Source organism: Pagrus major, chromosome 19, assembly GCF_040436345.1.
Source record: "Pagrus major chromosome 19, Pma_NU_1.0".
Taxonomy (NCBI): domain Eukaryota; kingdom Metazoa; phylum Chordata; class Actinopteri; order Spariformes; family Sparidae; genus Pagrus; species Pagrus major.
In genome coordinates, this window is record NC_133233.1 from 11,187,640 (window position 1) to 11,206,574 (window position 18,935).

At 42.1% G+C, this 18,935-nt stretch overlaps 1 protein-coding gene across 1 annotated transcript in view; it reads right to left on the reverse strand.

Annotated features, from left to right (window-relative positions):
- LOC141014519 (guanine nucleotide exchange factor VAV3) overlaps nt 1-14,969 on the reverse strand; it is a 102,080-nt gene extending 87,111 nt beyond the window's left edge. The window contains exon 1 of the mRNA XM_073488344.1: nt 14,656-14,969. Coding sequence (XP_073344445.1) covers nt 14,656-14,862 — 207 coding nt within the window. The 5' untranslated portion in view covers nt 14,863-14,969. The remainder of the gene's footprint in view (nt 1-14,655) is intronic.
- Between the last annotated feature and the right edge of the window lie 3,966 nt (nt 14,970-18,935).

An 18,935-nucleotide genomic window follows, 5' to 3' on the forward strand; every position in this document is an offset into this window, starting at 1 on the left:
GGCTAACAAGGTTGTTGCCAACAATAAAGTAACATAACAAAAGGTCAGGAAACTCTCATTTTTATTCACTGCGAGCTTAATTACAGCCGAGGGTGCACCTTGACCCGAGGAAATTGAATCAAACAATCAATAAGTTACTGCTCTAATAAACAAGGTCATTTACTGAGGATGCAAGTGTTTTCTGCCTAGTCTGCAAACTAAATCTTTCACTAATGATGTTAATGGGGCTTCATCCAGAAACGATTTATCCAAATTATGCAGCAGTTAGCCCTGAACACTGCCGAGAACGCCAATAAAACTGAGAGAACTGAGGGGGGAAAGCCAGAGTACAAGAGTTTTCTGGTGGTTTTCTCTCTTTATGAAGATTGAAAAGTGACAGTGAGTGAAGGTGGGAGTGTCAACATGATGACGTAACGCCCATTGACCTTCCTGTAGCTGATACGGGATGGAACAAAAACGGACGCTGGTGAATCAGATGTTTATGTGGCACATCATTTTTTCACTACAGTACTGGGATTAGGTTCAACAGATGACCTCATCTGTAAATGAGCATCATACTGTATTAATGTTACACTGAAAACTGCCATTGTTGAGCATTGTTGTATATCTTTCTTCAGTACTTGTTTCACCCCGACATGCAAATATTTTCAATAGTTAATGTTCATTTTCACAAGCAGATCATCACATATGGCATGGGTAATGTGGACTTCATGCAAAGTTATGCACACACGGTGGAACGGGTACGGAGTTACATCAGTGTCAATATTGACAGGCAGGCTGCAAAGACAACAAAATCTCAGAGCCAACACAGAGGCACAGTACAAGATCAACTGTCTGGGTTTGGCTTGTGCGTTTGAGCAGCGAGGCGTTATGGCTGCACCAGTACAATGGACCAGCATCCAAAATGAACAACTGAAAACACTGGAATGTCGTACATACACAGATGGATTTAATAACCACAACAGTGAAGAGAAAGAAAGAAAAAAGGACCCGGAGCATCAAAGTGGCAGCGAAATTGGCAGCTGAACAGCCACGTTGCCCTAATTTGAATGCTTATCAGCGTTAAGTGTCAGCTTTGAAAAATGTCATAATATTACTTGAATTAGAAGAAAATGTCTCGTCTTTTGGTTGCAATGCAGCTTTTAAAACGCTCCTTTGATGGTGTTTGGAGTTTTTAATTTGACATTTTTGCTTGAAAAATGCTGATTATCAAAATAGTTCATTTTCTTTCAATCAGCTAATCATTTAATGGACCAATCACTGCAGCTCTATTAGAGCATCACACATAAGCTTTCATGTAACATTGCCTCTTAATCGTCATGATGTACCATGATGTTTAAAAAAAGCATAACCCTGTGTCATGCTGTCAATTTATAGACTGTGATCATGTTTGACAGCCTTTGAGAAAACAATCCAGCATCATCTTGAGAAACATAAGAGCTCGGGAGTAAAGGCAAGGCAGTCGGATTTATTGTGTTATTCACAGCACACCTCCGCCCTTGTGGTACAAAGCGATATCAGATTTGTCTGTAAGGCGCATGTCCGTGCATCAAATATGAAATGCCTCTCCACTCCAATTGAATTAGGCTTTACAGATGGCTTGAGAAGAGAGAGAAAAGCCCCCAGCCAGTGAGCTCCAGATAAGAGGCAGCATAAGGCAGCGAGCGAGCAGTGAGTGAATAATATTGAATGTTTACACTTGTACACATCACTTTCTTTTATCAGACAAGCACATCTTGTCTGCCTGGAGTCTCTAGAGAGTCCCAAAGGACCTCGGTATATTATCTAAGGGAAGCAGATTCACAGAGCGCGTACGAAAGACAGTGTCTCCGCTGCACTGAGCTGAAGACGGCAGAGGGGGAATTGTATTAACAAGAGTGTAGCAGCGTGAGGCAACTAGTAACTGTTCCACTGGCAGCTTTTCTTCTGCATTAGTAACTCTCTGGGGCTCAGGAAGTGAATGGCCTAATTTGAGTGCAAGCATGTGTGAGTGTGTGTGCACATCTGTATGCATGCGTTGCAGTGTAAGCTGATGTCATTATAGCAAACTAAAATTAAATTAAAATGTCTATTTAAGTGTTTTTGTCATTTGATTCACATTCAAAGCTCATTAAAAATAATGAATTTTGAAAGAAATACTAAGTAAATTGTGATGTGCTTTGTAAATTACCAGTTGCTTGTTACTATACAGCTTTTTAACACACAGTGTGTAATTTCTGCTATTATGGGTCTAAATCAAATGAAAATATGTAAGTTCTGTGGGATCATGGGAGTTTTTCATTGTTAAACAACCAGCACCTGATGAAAATGATTACGTGAAAAGGCATAAATGTTAGCAGATGAGATTATTTAAAGTTTTATCCAGACTATGTAAAGTCACATTCACAGAGTTCATTCTTCGCTCTCTTCCTGACTCTCTCCCAGAAGTTACACCAACAGGCGACCAAATTAAACGCATCATTACCTTGAATAAAATGATGGATTTCTCTGTGTTATTAATATAGTCTGAAACATTTGGGATAATGTAAGTAGCTACACTTCTCAACCAAATATAAAATAAAGGTCTTCAAAGGTTATTTCACCATTATGTGAAAAACACTTATTTGCTTTCTGGTCACTAGTTAGACGAGCACTCTCATGTCTGTATGGTAAATATAAAGCAACCACCAGCAGCCAGTTAGCTTAGCTTAGCTAACTAGCCAGCTAAACTAGCTGTTTCCCTTGGTTTCCAGTCTTCATGGTAGGCTTGTCATGGTCCTGTCATTTCACTTTCATTTTATGTGTTCTATGTGTTTCCTGGTGTCTTTTGCTTTGTTTCCCTCATGTGTTTTTGTCTGCTTTCCCTCCAGACCTGCGCTACATCGTCTATATTAGCCCATCCCTGTTCCTAGTGTTTTTCCAGCCTATCAGCTCTTTCGATGTTCCTGGTGTTTTTCCACCTCACTTGTGTTTCTCTGCCTCACTCCCCCTGCACCTCATCCCATCGATAGTTTTGTTTGTATTTAACTCCAGTCTTCAGTTCAGTCTTTGTCGAGTCATCTGTTGTGACTCCCTGATGTTCTGTTGTGTTTGCCTGTTCCTTGTGTTCTGTGATCCTTTATAAAACTTCATCCACTGCACTTCCTGCCTGCCGTCTCCTGCATTTGGTTCCACCTTATCTTGTCTAGTGTGAGAACGTTAAGCTAACTGGCTGCTGGCTGTAGCTTCATATTTAGTGTACAGACAGCAGAGTGGTATCTACCCAAGCTAATCCTTCAGAGCTAAAATAAAACATGAAAGCATTGAAAGACAAAAGACAAAAAAGGGCATACCATGTAATGCAGTTGAAAGGCCTGGGAAAAGCCAGTAGGTGGGCTTTTTAGTGAAAACATTCAAAAACATTACATGGACTGAGTGCAAGATTCTTTCAACTTTATATACCAATATCAGAACCAGCTTCAACAAATGGTACTGGCTGGGTTCTAATCATAATCCCGGTATTCATACATTTTGTGAAACGGTATCAAATCCAAGGCAAATATAACCGGCAATGTTAGTTTACCTATTTCTGCATTTCAAAGAGACCTGCAAATAACCTCATTGTGCAGAATAAGGAATTAAGAGCAGATTATGCAGCAACATCTCAGCGGGAAGCTCCAAACACACGTTGACTCACTTCAGATGAAAATGCATAGCTTATACAAGACCAATGTATGGAGGGCTTAAAACCCCGCCGATGCATTTCATGTCTAAGACCAACCATCTGGAATATAAGGGGAAAAAAATATTCCTGTAACACAAGCCATCTCGCCGCTGTGGTTTTGATATGAGCTGGCCCGTGCTCTGTATCCACAATAAGCATCCAGTTTCTGCTTATGTATTCCTTGGTTCAAGTCAAAGCTCCATAGCAACAAGCTGGAGCCTTTTATGGCCCCTGTGCGTATTGTGGAGCTTAATGAAATCCTGTTCTTGTTCTCTCATAGATCTACACAATGAAAGACAGCCAGAGTTGGGCCATCTTGCTGCTTAAACCTTGTTGAGCATCAATTAATGGCAATCAAATGGATGAGTCTTTTGCAGAGGGAATCGAGACCTGTGCAAAGAATCTAATTTGATACTGAAAAAGCTCTTCCTCTGTCTGACTGATATGTTTAGCGATAGCAGTGTGGGAAAGGAAAGAGAGAACCATGCTTAAAAAGGAAAAAAATGGCAATAAGACACATGTCTGTCACTTCAAACCCCTGCTGGATTACGTAGCCAAGATATTGTGTCCGGAGTGTATGACATAATGTGCACAGGCTCGGTCTGTGGAGCTCTTTTCAAGACTCATAACCAGCGGGTGACATATCACAATCCAAGCGATCAGGTCACATCCATGTCATGTTGGAGCTTTTGTCAGCTGCATAGCCAGGAAATGGGAGGGGGGACGTAGGCGAAGCTCTGAGGTTAGGGTCATCACAGCAGACGGTCCGGCCAGACACCCGTCAGCTTACTTTATCTTAATGGAATACTGTCAACATAAAGCCGTGGTCAGCAGCTTTTCATTCCAGCAAAATGGTGTAGTAATGGATTCCATAGGTCTTCCTCTCTGGTTTAAGGTGTGCTAAGCTGTGAAATGAGCTGTTTGTTCGGCTAAAGCGAAAAACCCACAGATTCCTGGTTCACAGCGGCACGTGACTGAGAAACACTGACGTACGCTGATGGTCTTTCCAGTCAGTTTTTCCAGTTGCTTTCATGACTCTGAATATCCCCTGCTAGTTCGTGACAGTCTCTTTATCACCTCTCTACCGTATCACATTTCCGGTAAGGGACTATTCTGTTTTTTCAGGAGTTTGGCTCAATGGTCACCTCCCTCTTTATGTGAAGGGAGGATTGGCATGAAAACCATCTGCACTTCAACTAAACTCGATGTGGTGCTCCTGCAAATCTGTTTTCAGGTTTCAGTGCCTGTGGGTGACAAGTTTTATCTAATAAGAAACTTGTAGCTTTTGGCTAAATGTTAAAACTGCTCTGATAAAAATGTTGAAATAAAATCAACAATGGATTACATGACTATGAATAATGTGAAAGGGGTCATTCATGGTGACAAACCCACAGACAATTATCAATTGATGTGCAGCTCCCTTCAGCTCTATGGAGCTTTTTAGCACCTTTCAGCTCACTGTTTTGGTTTTGCAGCTTTCAGCAAAAATGCCCTGATAAACACACTACATGGTACTTATCCTGCAGCAAACAGCAGACAAAGTTAGCAACTGTCTTGTGAACATAGCATTTAGCATCTAACCGCTATGGAGCAACAAGTTCGCCATATCAACTTAAGGTGATAATGTGTTAAAGGTGCCATGTGGAGATTTCATTAGGTGTTACTCCTGAAGCGCTAACAAAACAACAGCAAAGATTAAAGAGTATTTTATGCCCAGTTTTGTCTGTTTATTTTGCTAGCAGTCTTCTTCTTCTGCTTCTCCACGGGTGCATTGATGCATGTCTTGGTATGTTATCACCACTCGTAGATCAGTGGAACAGTACATCCTTGTGAACATGCGTGAGGCAACCTAAACAGGGAACAGCTCCATGGTCAGGTTGGCGGGGTCTGCCAAATGTAAACAAAGTAAAACCGTATGAAATTGTGTTGTTTGTTTATTCAGTTTATTCAGTCATGAAAACAAAGAGTTTGTTTATTTAGTTTGTTCTTTCTCTTCTGATTACATTTCCCCGCAAAGCTACATAGTGAACCTTTTTAACGTTGTGTTTACAAGTTGCTAATGCAGGTTCTGATTTCAGAAGTTTTCTCTTGCAACAACAACTACAAGCAGGACTAGCTTTCTTAAGGTGCATGAAGATAGTAGACTCAGGGACATCACAAATGGAGAACAATGCAGTTGTTCCTCAAAAAACAAAACAAAAAAGAAAAACTCCAGAGCAATCTTGGATACAAACAGTTTGATGCCTGTAAATTGCATCAATCTGATTGCCAATGAAATGACTCCTGTCACTGAGCCAAAATCCAAAAAGGATCATTTTATTGGCTGGGGCCATTTGCTAGCACACACAGCTCCCCTGCAAGTAATTTTTTTTTTACACCTACAGATTTTATATGAAATAAACGAGATACAACCTGTTAATTTGTAGCCTTTAGAGTTTGGTCAATTTTGTTACTGTTGCACAGAGATAGCTTGGCTTATTCCCCATTTCGAAGATGCTCCAAGCAACTAGGATAGGCCAGTACCAAAAAAATTGAATATTTCAAGGCAATCTTCTCCCCAACTTTATCATGTTTCCCAATCACGTTTTAAAAAGGTAACTGTTCACACTGAAACACCAGCAGGTAAACCACCAAACCTCTTCCTCAGCTTTTGCTTTGGCAAACAGCGAACACTGCTTGATCTCAGCAGGTGAAACTGTCTATGTGTCACCTCCTGCCCCTCCTCATCAGTGTTAAAATATAGCCAAACATACAATGAACGTGTTGTCACTGACATTTCAATAATTACTGTGCTGCAGCTTTATGTTCTCAAAGTCGCCTGACAACATTAACATAAATAAAGGTTAATGGTACCAAAACTGCGTGATCAGCTATTGTGACATTTACAACGAGCAATCACAGAAAGAATTAAAGATGACAGACAAGTGGCCTCCTGACATTTCTGCTGCACGGCACGCGACCATGTTTGAGCAGGTTTTCGGGGAAAAGCTTTGATTTCCCAGGTCACACCACAGGACCAGCATTTACGCTCTGAAGATGACAGACAAAGACATACAGTTCCCCAGATTCAGATTCTTTCATGTAATGACAATGAGGCAACAAGGGAAAACTCTCTCCAACCCCCACACTTCCACCTCTTTACCTCCCCCACAACACCAATAAGTGTCTCAGTAGCCATTTTCCATTAAATCCTGGTTTTAACCCTGTGACCCCCACATACACACAAAGCTGTCTCCATCCCCCCAGTAGATAAGGGAATTGAATTACAGCGCGACATTATGAACCCTTTTGGCTACATGCATCGCAGGTCAAGTAGTTTTAGCTCAACTGAGAAGGTTTATAAAGAATAAGCATGGTGGAGATTAGAGTATCGAATGTGATATAAACTGCAACACACTAAATAAAATGTTCTCACTGAATGCACAAACATCGAAGCGTGAACGGTGAGCAGACAGCATCCCTCCTCCTCATCCTCCTCGTCCTCCTCCTTCCACTCCCCCTGATTTTCTTCCTCTTGGAAGATTGTGTTAAAAATGTGTGAATAATGCTCTGCTGTGCTGTTTGACAGAGCCTGGTCAACTGCTGTCTGACCTGTGTGTGTGTTTGTGCTCATTCAGGTGTGCTGCTTTGACCGATATGGGTTTGTGAAGGATGATACAGGATCAGAGCTGATGGTTTTTTTAGATTTAAGCTGCTAGAAATCAAATGTTTGAGCAAATTTGTCCATTTTCTTGCCAAAAGTTTACATTGTTTACACAGATTTTTATTCCTGGCAAGCTCAAGCCTCCAAGGAAACTGTCATACAATCATATATAATAACAATAACATATAGACTCGTACATGGGCCTATCCCTTTTCTTTACCCCTAGTGAGTTGTTTCATACATGTATGGAGACACTACTATTCCTATCCTGTTGCACTCTTTCCCTCTCCATCTCCATTACAGAAATACGGACGCTCCCATTTCCAATTGACATCAGTCGTCCATCACTTCCACCCTGAGTCGCTAAAAGCAGGACGCCCTATACATTACTGTCGCTGCTGCAGAACACTTCTGCAGCAGGTGTTATCCATACCCATACTGTGTCCACATACCTGCACATACAGCAGCTGCATATATGCTATGCTTACAAAAGGTATACACAGGTGCATTAAAGGTGCAAGATCAAAGAACTGGCCATCTGTTGACTTCACACTCAAGGGGCAGCACATCACCAGAGTAAACGTATACTGTTTTAGCTAAAGTTACTAAAATCATTGTCGTCGTTTTTAGCTAACTTCCACCGCACTTGCACGTCTCCTTTCTTTTTTGTTTCGAGGAAGCTGTCGTTGCCTCTTTCTTCTCTTCAGCCATTTTTCTTCACTCGGCCTGCTTGGTAGTATAAGCCGTCACCGAGAGCGATGGAACTGGTAGCTTTCCATGGTACCCCATTGCCAGCGTGGGTGCCAGAACAGGATTTAATGTTTCAATTAAAATTCTTTCATATTGCACCTTTAGTGTCTGTTTTGGCACTATACACGGAGGGTTTGGAGTCTCAAGTCATGATACAATACTCTCCACCTCACCTGGCTCCAGGTTTCCACTACAGTGAACCTGACACACCGCTGCTGGCTATGACCGCGGTCGGTATCATCTGGATCTACGATTCCTGACTGCTCACTGTCATCCAGATAGCATCTTGACATTTCCATCGAGCTTAAAAAAAGGCTCTTATCCTTTTGTTAATGTTACTACGTAAGTCTTCCTGATTCTTGAGAGGTCGTCTCTGATGTGAGTAAGCCCCTGACTACACTTAAAATGTCACTCATGATGATGATTGTTTGCCAGTAAAGACAAAAGACAGTATTGACTTTCTCGAGAGCTTTCAGAGCACTCAACAGTGATTAACCGAACCATCCACGTCAGAATTGAGTAACATAATAATCATTGATTGCAGGTACATTCTCCACCACTGAATACCTCCTAATAAAATCAGCATATACACTATCCATACTTCAATGTGCACAAGAGAATAGCCTTCACTGGTTGGCTGTCGGGCAGGCTTGTTACCTTGGTGATGGAATGAAAGGTCAGTTTGCTCTGTGCACGTGTACGCGCACATGCGAGGTGCAACATAATCGTGTCTTTGCAAATATCCGCGTCCATGTCACCGTACATAAAGCAGCACATGAATATGCACGTCATCGTGATGACACGGTGGAACAAACCAGTATGAATGCATTACGCTGCGCTGGAATTGTAAACGGGAGGCTGCGGTGCCTCATTCCGACGCGGCACGCTTGGCTGCAGTAATGTGGTGTTTACACACTGACAGGTGCAATCCTTTCTTCAACGTGAACCAACGAGGGCAGCCGAGCCACAGTAACTCAGGGGTAGTCATCAAGGGATTCACAGGCTGAGTCCGAGTGATCTCACGCTGCATACTAATAGCACGCTATCTGTAGTATGCAGATTCCGTCAGATAATGGTATGCATACGATACAGATGAGAACGTTAAGCATGAGGAATGGTCATGATGATTCTTATTACGCCATACTGCTCCCATAGAAACAAACCATATGAGGGCATTTAAATCTACACAGGGTGACGATCAACGAAGAGGATCACACTGATGAACACCTGGAACACTGATGTGCGGTAAAAAACTTTAACTGAAGATATCAAGGTGTTGAAAACAGTGTCAAGAGTGTGTACATGAAGTAGCGAGAGGGAGAGGGAGAGTGTGTGTGTCATAGTAACATACAGCAATGCATTAACTATTAATAACCTCTTTAACACTTCACTTCACCACATCACTTCTCGTGGTTACACCTCACTTGTCTGAGACCCTATTCTGGTTGTTACCGAGCAACTACATTCTAGTTACATGACCGCCCCACATTTAGGACATCTCATTCTAAGTTTTTACACTGAATCACACTGTGTTTATGTTGCTGCAAGTTTCAGGATATTCTCATGCTCATTCTGCAGGATAATGAAGACATCCTCTCTCAGTCTTGCTCATTCTCCCACGCTATCTCTCTCTCTCTCTAACTTTTTTGTCTTCGCGAGTGAAGAGCGAGCCTCGGAGCCTTTGAAGCCTGCTGTTTGGTAGCGCTCGCTGTGTGAAGACCGGCTTTTCTCTTCATTGTCTGACATCACAGAATTTTGGTCTCAGCTTGATAAAATATACATACATACCATGTATAATGTATACTCATATTCTCCAGGCGTGCTGTATGTACAGAAGTAATACGGCTGAAGAGTTTCTCCGTGAGTCGTATTCACACACCTGCTGCATGTACGTGCCCGAAAACATGGTGTTACATAATAATGTATATGTGTGTACAGTATGCTCAAGCTATGGCTGCTAACTGGCTAACTGTAGGGCTAACATTACTGTATTCTGCAATACATTAAAATAAACTGATGAATGTGTTAATTAAGTCTTCGTGCCATCTCTACGTTGCTCTTTAGTGAGATACATGATGTGTTTTCTCTCATTTTTCTCTGTAATGATGTCCTTTGTCGTTCTGCGAAACACTTTGTGCCACTTGTTAAAATTAGACCTGACTCTTACTCATGCTTTCTTCTCTCTCACTTTCACTTTTTCCGAAAGCGAAGAACGGGCCTTGATTTCTTTGAAGGCGGCTCCATGAAGAGTAAAGTGGGTTTTTTCTCTCTTGCTGTGTGAAGCGAGAGCGAGAGAGGCGTCTTTTCTCCTCATTGTGTCTGACATCTCGGTGCTTTGGTGTGAGCTCAATCGAGGGCATGCTTAGTTTCACTTCCTTCCTCTATTCCATTTCCTGGTTTCCTGTGCTTGTTGAGGGCTCACGGCTGGTCTGCGTGAGAGGCTTTTGGCCGCTGGTGCGCTCGCAATGACTTCTCTTACAATGAATCTGCAGTTTATAATCCTGTGTCATGGGAAAACAAGGTAACAGTAGGCTTAAAGAGTTGGGGTAGTCTGGGGAAATTTCAAGATTAAAATTTCAATAATATGATAATCTTACAGATATTTGAACTCCAACACAAGCCCATTTTTATGTATTTAAAGGGACAGTACACCCAAAAATCAAAATGCATATTTTTCTTCTTACATTGGAGTGCTATTCATCCATCTAGATTGTTTTGGCGTGTGTTGCCGAGTTTCGGACATACAGATCTCTGCCTTCTCTAGAATATAATGAAACTAGATGGCACTCGACTTGTGGCGCTCAAAGCTCCATAAAAATACATTTGAAAAACTTAAAAGCAACATCTCTCTTTATGTAGGATAAGAGGGTCATACTTGTGACAGCACAGGATGTAAACATTAATGGCGTCCCCCTCGGCTGAGGTGGAACGTTACAAGCTTAGTTAGCTGGCCTCTAGTCCGTGAGTTATAGGGTGTGCTTCCCTATGCCTGGTGACCCGGAGAGAAAGTAGTTCCTACATGAAACCGCTCACAACAAATTCTGTGGATCATCAGAGAGCATCTCCAAAAACCTGTCAACACACAAAAACCATCTACAAAGATAAAAAGCTCTACATGTAAAAGGAAAAATATGTATTTTTACTTTGGGTGAAATGTTTCTTTAAGTTGCTAAATGCGTAAAGGGTTGCAAAACAGGGACCCATACACAGAGGTTAATGTCCTCCGACCAACTTCCACAAGCGTTCGGAGAATATTTGCAGTCTTCTCTGTGTGAACCGAGCATTCGGCAGAGGGCCGGCCCAAATGTTTCAAGAAACAGGAGGACGGAAAGACTGCATGCTGCTTGTTTGACCACATGGCCGGTTTGTTGCAATCCATAGTTCCTCTTTTGCACTAAACCACTGATTTTCACAGAGAAAGACAAAAAACAACTACTGATTATGTGGCGTTTTCTCTGGTAGGAAAGCAAAATGCAGCAGCCGCTGTGGTTGAGCTGTGTCTAGACTATGTAATTGTTCCATTACAGTCCTGTAAAACAGTGATCAAAGAGGGTGAAAATGTTCCTTTTACACTGACCTCCTGCCCTTAACTGCAACTTCGAGGTCTTCGTTTTAAACTTTTGTAGGAAACCTTGTAAAATGCACAAATGAATGCACCATGCATCATTCTTCATCTTCTATCATAAGAGAGGCTTCAATACACATCAACTCATTTAGTCAGTAAATAGACTGATCCCGCTGATCCCACTTTGTTTTCCTGTTTTCAAGTGGTTTGCTGGTTATTTCTTGCCCTTACATAAGTAGATCTGACGCTTTTTAAAGCTCATACAAAGCCCGGAAAACACAATTAATGTTGCAGAATAAGAAGCAGCCCGCCCTGATGCTAACACCACACACGTCAGCCCTCCAGAGCTTCTCCTGCATTGTACCTTAATAACACAGCAAACACCACCGCAGCGGGCTAACCCTTCAGGGCCCTTTATCTGCTCAGAGATGCGTCTATGGGGGCCAGACAGGGTCTTTGTAGCCCTGTCCCTTCACTGCCTTTGTCTTTCCATCTCATGGGTCCCATGGGTGAGGCCGCAGTGGCGTCCCATGTGTTATTACTAACCAATGATAAAGTAGCTGCCACGGTCCTCATGAATTATGCAGGCAGAAAGGGAAGCAACTCCACCCTCAGTTATGTAAATTTAACTTTGAGGAGACGGAGGGAGGAAAGTTGCTTGGGGGGGGGTGTTGACATTCAATTTGGGAGGGAGGGAGTTGGTATCCAGCATCACGTGGCGTGAATGTGTGTGAAAGGGGAGGCCAGAGTCATGATCTACTGACACACTTATGAAGGAGTGAATCCCAGAACAGATATTCAACGTTTACAGGAACCATTTGCAAAATGTCTAAATGTACATTTTGCCATTATTTATCACAGCCGATAGGTCATGAGAGTGTCTGCGGTTATATTCAGTGTTTTTCCAACTGCATGTAAGCTCACCTACAGTGAACAGGAAGTGATGCACTTTACATATCAGGGTTGTTTCTGCAATCAACACAAAAGACGAACTACAGTCGGTGGTTTTCATGAGCACTTTTAACCACAGCAGTTGATTTGGCGGAGAAATGAGCACCACCAAAAAACAAACAACAAGCCATTAGCACCAAAAGTAGCACATGTGTACATTGCTCACGTATGTGTGAACTTGCACATGCGCTTTGGAGATGATAGTGCCTGAGCCTACTACGACCGTGGAGCCTCATCACTGCCTTGGTGTGAGTAAGCCATCCAGCCATGCATAAAACAAACTCTGCCTATAAATAACCCAGTCTGGGCCACGCCAGGCAAGGCCAGGCACAAGTGTGGTTCACGCATGGCAGCTCCACCGTATGTCATTATGTCATGAGTGACAGCAAACACTGACCTATCGATGCCCGTCTATTAGTAATTGTATTGGCTCTAGCATAACCTCTAACAGCAAATGGGCCGATCAGCTTCTCCTCTTACGCTCCCAAATCTAGTTTCCTCTGAAATCTCTGTGTAAACAGAACCCTAAACATCTGCCATTGATGACATTAAAATCCTCTTTTTTTAAATCATCCACTTCACCTGTGCGCCTGTACGCTGAACAGCAGATACCCAATTAGATTGTGAAAGAGCCATAACTGCATATCATATTGACCGTCCCGCTGTGACATTGAGTTTGGAGTGCTTATTTTCCAGGAAACAAGCCTAATCCCCCCGCCCATCACCATCAGTTGTGCAGTACACCCATAATACTGGTTTTCAGACCTTAATCACCTGTTTTGCATCGGATGAGAGTGTTAGGGCATCCATTATAGAGTAATATACTGCAGTCTGTGTGTGTTACTGGTACAGTGTAATATTTCAACAGCAGGTCTGCAGGCTCAGTAGGTGAGTGTCTACCTCACTGTTCGTTGTCACCGAGCCAGACACCCGGATTCACTGTTATGAAGGCGAATATTAATCTGGTCCTGGCTCCGGCTGTCCTGTTATTGAAGCAGATGGTATCTGACAAACAGGAGCCACGTGGACACAGCTCCCTATCTGCCTATCTGTCTATCGACTGATTGTAAGCAGCACTGGCAGTAAAGACTGGGACTTGTTAGTTAGTTATTTTAGTGATATTGCTACTTATACAAAATAAAAAGCAAATAACCAAAACAACCAATCAGGATTTAATGGCCTTTGTTCCCTCATATCATCATGTAAGCCAAACAAATCCCGCTTATTGTTTTCAAAATTAAAAGTTATTGAAATAATTTGCCAGATTATTTATTTATGTTGTTAATCCTGAGATATCAATCAACATCTGTGATTGGGATAGTCCACAACAAAGCCTCATCACCACTTAACCTTTATCCCCTGTGTGTGTGCATCACCTATAGAGGGCAGATTGAGGAGCTGTGTGTGTGTGTGTGTGTGTGTACATAACGGTTCAGTGTTGACCAACATTGTAAGTAACTAAAAGTAACTTATACTACAAAGTGAAGTAAAAGAATCAAAGAGAGCTGTGTTTTTGTCCATTTCGACTTTTATACAGCATCAATTTGGTCCAAAAAGATGGCTACCAAATTCCGTCCAATTCTTTGGCAATTTAGTGTTTCTTCACTCACTGTAAAATAGATTGAAGTCGTAAAGCAACAATTAACAGCTCCTCACAGTGGCAAAGATCACCTTTGTTCTTCGGCATATGTTCCACATACAAATATGGACTAGTGGGAGTAAAATTCCAACTAATTTAGTTCACTGACTTCTTATTTCTACTGCTTTCCGCCATCAAAATAAATGCTGGGAGCGGCAGCGAGCGGCGTAGCCAAGATTTAAAAAGTTGACATTTTCTTAAAACAAAGTGCTTATTTGTGGGTTATATCATGCCGAACTTTATCTATAGCTATTACCATTTGTAATATGCCTAAATCATGTTCTAGCCGATATCCCGTTTCGGCCGAGAAGCAAGGAACCTTAAAACTAACATAATTCTTAGGAAGTCTGGTTGCGCCCTCTCCAGCGGACCTAAGTAAGCAGTTTGGCGACGCAGCGAAGAGCAGGCAAACAGTCGTTTGTTACCTGTGACATTTGCGGCCGGAGGTTGATCTCCTTCAGGTTGATGGACTGGGGTCTCAGGTTGTTGAGCAGATGGCAGAGGAGGACTCCATCCCGGAGGGTCTGAGCCAAGTCGAATACCTGCGCTGACTCCCACGTAACCCGGTGGTTAGCTGGAAGCACCTTGCAGTTAATTAACCACAGCGCGCATTGCCTCCAGTACTCCATCATTATTCTGACTTGTAGCCGGACGAGCTTTGAGAGAACGTGTTGTTTTTGAAGCAAGTGAAACTGCTGACGGCTCGGTGGTGCGCCTTAAATCGTGCCCATGCTAACATCCGCCAAACTGTGAAACCCCGCTGAAAACGGAACAGAGAGCTGGTGGAGATGCAGGGAGCCGCTCCAGAGATGACAGTCCGGTGTACTGAGGCTGTGGATGGAGCGCACCCTGCACTCTTCCCCTCTCTCTCTCTCTCTCTCTCTCTCTCTCTCTCCATCTCTCTCTCTATGTCTCTCTTCCCTCCCCCTCACCCAGCTCTTCACCTCTTCCGCTTGCCACCCATAGGTTCGTTGTGCGCCGCATGAAATTACAGCAACAGATACAACCCAGGCTGTGAAGGAAAAAGACATGCATTCATCAAATCATGTTAGTTAACTTTGCCTTCGCACAGCCAGTATATTCATACATCATGCCCAAGTTCCTCTCTGTATGCAAACACTCCAGCTGCACACAGAGTGGGACCACAGTTCTGCCCAATTAATGATTAAACCAACCAAATGAGTCCATCTTTCTGAGATAAGGACCCACCCTTCTTCATCAAGGCACTATTATATTCTACTTTCAAAAATACATGGTGACATGTAAACTGTGCGGCCATGGTTTATGACTCATTAACCCACTGAAACTCTGACTGTACCTTCTTTTGACATTAGTAAAAGTGAAATAGACTCATTAATACCTTATGGTTTAGGCTGAGTAAATAAATATGACCTGTATAAGTTTACACATCCTCTGGGATATCTAGTATAAGTAATGCTCTTAATATAATACAGTATCAGTGCGATGTGAGACCCTTTGTAATATCTACAGTATTTGCTTTTCTATTTTTATGTGTTCAGTGATGCATCTTGTATTTGTTTGCTCTTACCAGAATTCTGAACCTTTCATTTGCATGTGTGAATCATTAGGTTCTGTGGAAGTGTGGCAAAAAGCACATGTGTTGTTATCACATTCATGGTGGAAGATTCTCAAGAGGTTTCATGGCGGAGTAGCAAGTTAACGTGTCTGTGGAGTTGTGTTCAAAAAAAAAAACGTGACCACCGTACAGCTGTAACTCTTTTCCTGTCCCGTCAACAATAAGAGTCATGTCCTCTGGTGTGCCTCTTTGTTTAGTTCTCGTTTTGGTTTGTGGTATTCAAAGTCGGTGGAACGGAATTTGCTCTTATTTTGAAAAAAAAAAAAAAAAAAAAGGGGATGTTGCAAAAATCAGTCTGGGTGGGAAAGCAGTTTATAATTCCATTTACGGACTGGATTTTTTTTTTCAGTTAACTTACACAGTGACACTGATCCGTTGAGTATTCCTCAGGATTCACAACAGAGTAGACCATATTCACACGGCGGCCATTTTCCTCCGACGTCACCCTCAGGGTGGGAAGCTCGAATGTCCTTTTGCTGTCTTCCAGGTAAGAATAAAGTTAAGGAATCTTACAAATCATTATCGTTTCACCACTTCCTGACTGACCAGCAACCGAAAAGACAATGGATAGTGGATAACAGGCCACATTTTAAGGTAAAACAACATATTTGATAACCCATCTGCTAACGTTAGCATACAACCACTTCCTAGCTAACATTAGCATTTGATTACAACCAGTGTGCTGCTTTACTTTCAAGATGTTCATTGATATTTAAGAATATTTTTACGCCTTTCCTGTCCATATTCCATGTCCTGTTCCATATTGTGTAACACTAACGATAAGTACTGTTAGCTAGGAAGTGGTTGAATGCTAACGTTAGCTAATGGGTATTCAAATATGTTGTTTGACCTTGAAATGTGGCCCAACGTCCCTCAGAATTTTCACCATCCATTGTCTTTTCGGTTGCTAATCAGTCAGGAAGGGGTGAAATGATAACAACAAGTCATAATTCCCGACATAGACACTGGTCTTTGTTTGCTAATTTTAACACTCACCTGTCCAAAACTGTATATGTGCATCCAGTATAGTGAAATGCAAGACCTCAGAAACGAGTTAGTCCCATTTAGCTGCTTCTTTATCACTTTGTGCAATTGAAGTCCAAATAGTTCTCTTTCCTCCATCTAATAAATTCATTTCCAGTTTAGAATAATTTCCCCATGACATTATTTTATTGTTTTGCAGCTACTAAACAACAACTTCTCCTTTTACTTCTTCAATGCATATCACAAATGTGACATTCAGAGCACGGAGGGCTAATAAAGAGGCAATACATCACCATGCCTTTTATTGGAATAGTAAGTAATGTACTCTAATAATGATGATGTGTTTGCCTTTGTGGTTTGAAAACAAAGCTTTATTGTTTATGGCATGTACAGTAGAACTGCCCCAAGAAAGAGGCACATACGTGTTAAAACATACTGTGTCTAAAAATGGAAACACATTTCCAACATATTCATCCTGTAAATGCATAACTTACCATCTCACTAAGAGCATGATTGGCATGACTGAGCCGATATATATGGTCCAACTGAAGCTGGGTTTATCTTTTATTGCTTCTGTGTGAATAAAATGAGGAAACTCTCCAGTCCTCAGTCTCTGCTACAGACTGGCTGCTCTGACTTAAAAGCATCAAATTAAAGGTTTTAAATTCCTCGGTAATGGGACCAGAAAGGATGCTGGGTATTACAGTATGCAAGTAGGCAAGCTGCCTTTGCTTCATCATTGTAAGTGCCAGTATATCATGTGGCCTCACAGTTTGTGCCCAAACGTGCAAGACTGCCTGAGAGAATTTGACCAAGTGTGTGAAACAGCAACTTTCAGTCCCTATTTTACTTCACTTTTTTAGGGGAATAATGCCCCGATTTTCCATCGGCATGAGGCGCAGTAGACTGAATTTTCTTTTTTTTTTCATGAACTTATCCTTTAAGCTCCTTCTGATCTAGCTGCCAAATAAGAGTAGAAGATGTAGTAAGTGGCCTCCAGGCATGAGTGTGAAGCAAATGAGTGCACCTGCAATACAATTCACATTAATACAAGTTTGTATTGATCCCTGCTGAGCTATTAGCACAACATAAAGCAATACGCTACATAGAGGCTGTAGAACAAATGGGATTAAATAAACATCTGAATCAGGGTGTGCAAAAAAGTGATGCAACATAACCTCACAGAAAGACATGATAAAAGTAGAGCAATCAAAATGTATTACATAACAAAGACAGGCATGTTAGAGGATAAGAAATCCAATATGTGAAAAGAAACTCTATATAGCACAGGGTGTGCAGAAATGTGCCGGTAATCACATTAACAGCACTACATGAGGTCGCTCTTATGGTACGCACAGGAACAACTGAAGATAAGAAGAGAGGAACGACACACCTACAGGATTAATTTCCTTTTGCAGATAAAAATATGATACTCAGAGACATTTAGATCTGCAGAGGAAGGAACATTCAGAAAGATGCTGCTATGCAAAGAATGTATGTTGCAGGATCGTACCGATACATTTACATACAAAGACGGAGCACAGGCCCGTGCAAACAATGCTGTGGAGATTAGTCTTCGGCATCTGCAGCTGTAAACACGTCTGTGATCTAGAATTCCTCACTCTGCATCTCCACTTCTTCGTATTTGTGCAGATGACTTGGATGAACGTCAAAGGAGAAAAAAAAATGGCCAATGAAACTCTTTTGTTTATCCACATTGTATTCAAATCAAGACTGATTGAGAGTGGAGGGAGTTCATGTGGCTGAGCTGCGAGCATCCAGCTTTTTGTCTTCCACTGGCCGCGCACGGGATGCCATGGCTGGCATAGCACGGATGACAGGAGAGGTGGCTAGTGGCCGGATGCTGGTGCACCTCTCAGCACCCTTCTCCTGTTTCAGCTTCCTCTCTGAGACTAGAAGGACAGCCATGTGGCCAGGCAATTATCAGCATTCTTCTGATTAATACTGCGCCGGGACTGAGGGTAGACACACAAACACAAAAGTGTACCATCACGTGTATGGCTCTTTCGAGGATAACACTGGTTTTAAGAATGCATTCACACAAAATTGCCATAACAAATAACCCCAGCAGTGTATGATGTTTATTGTAGCACTGCATCAAAA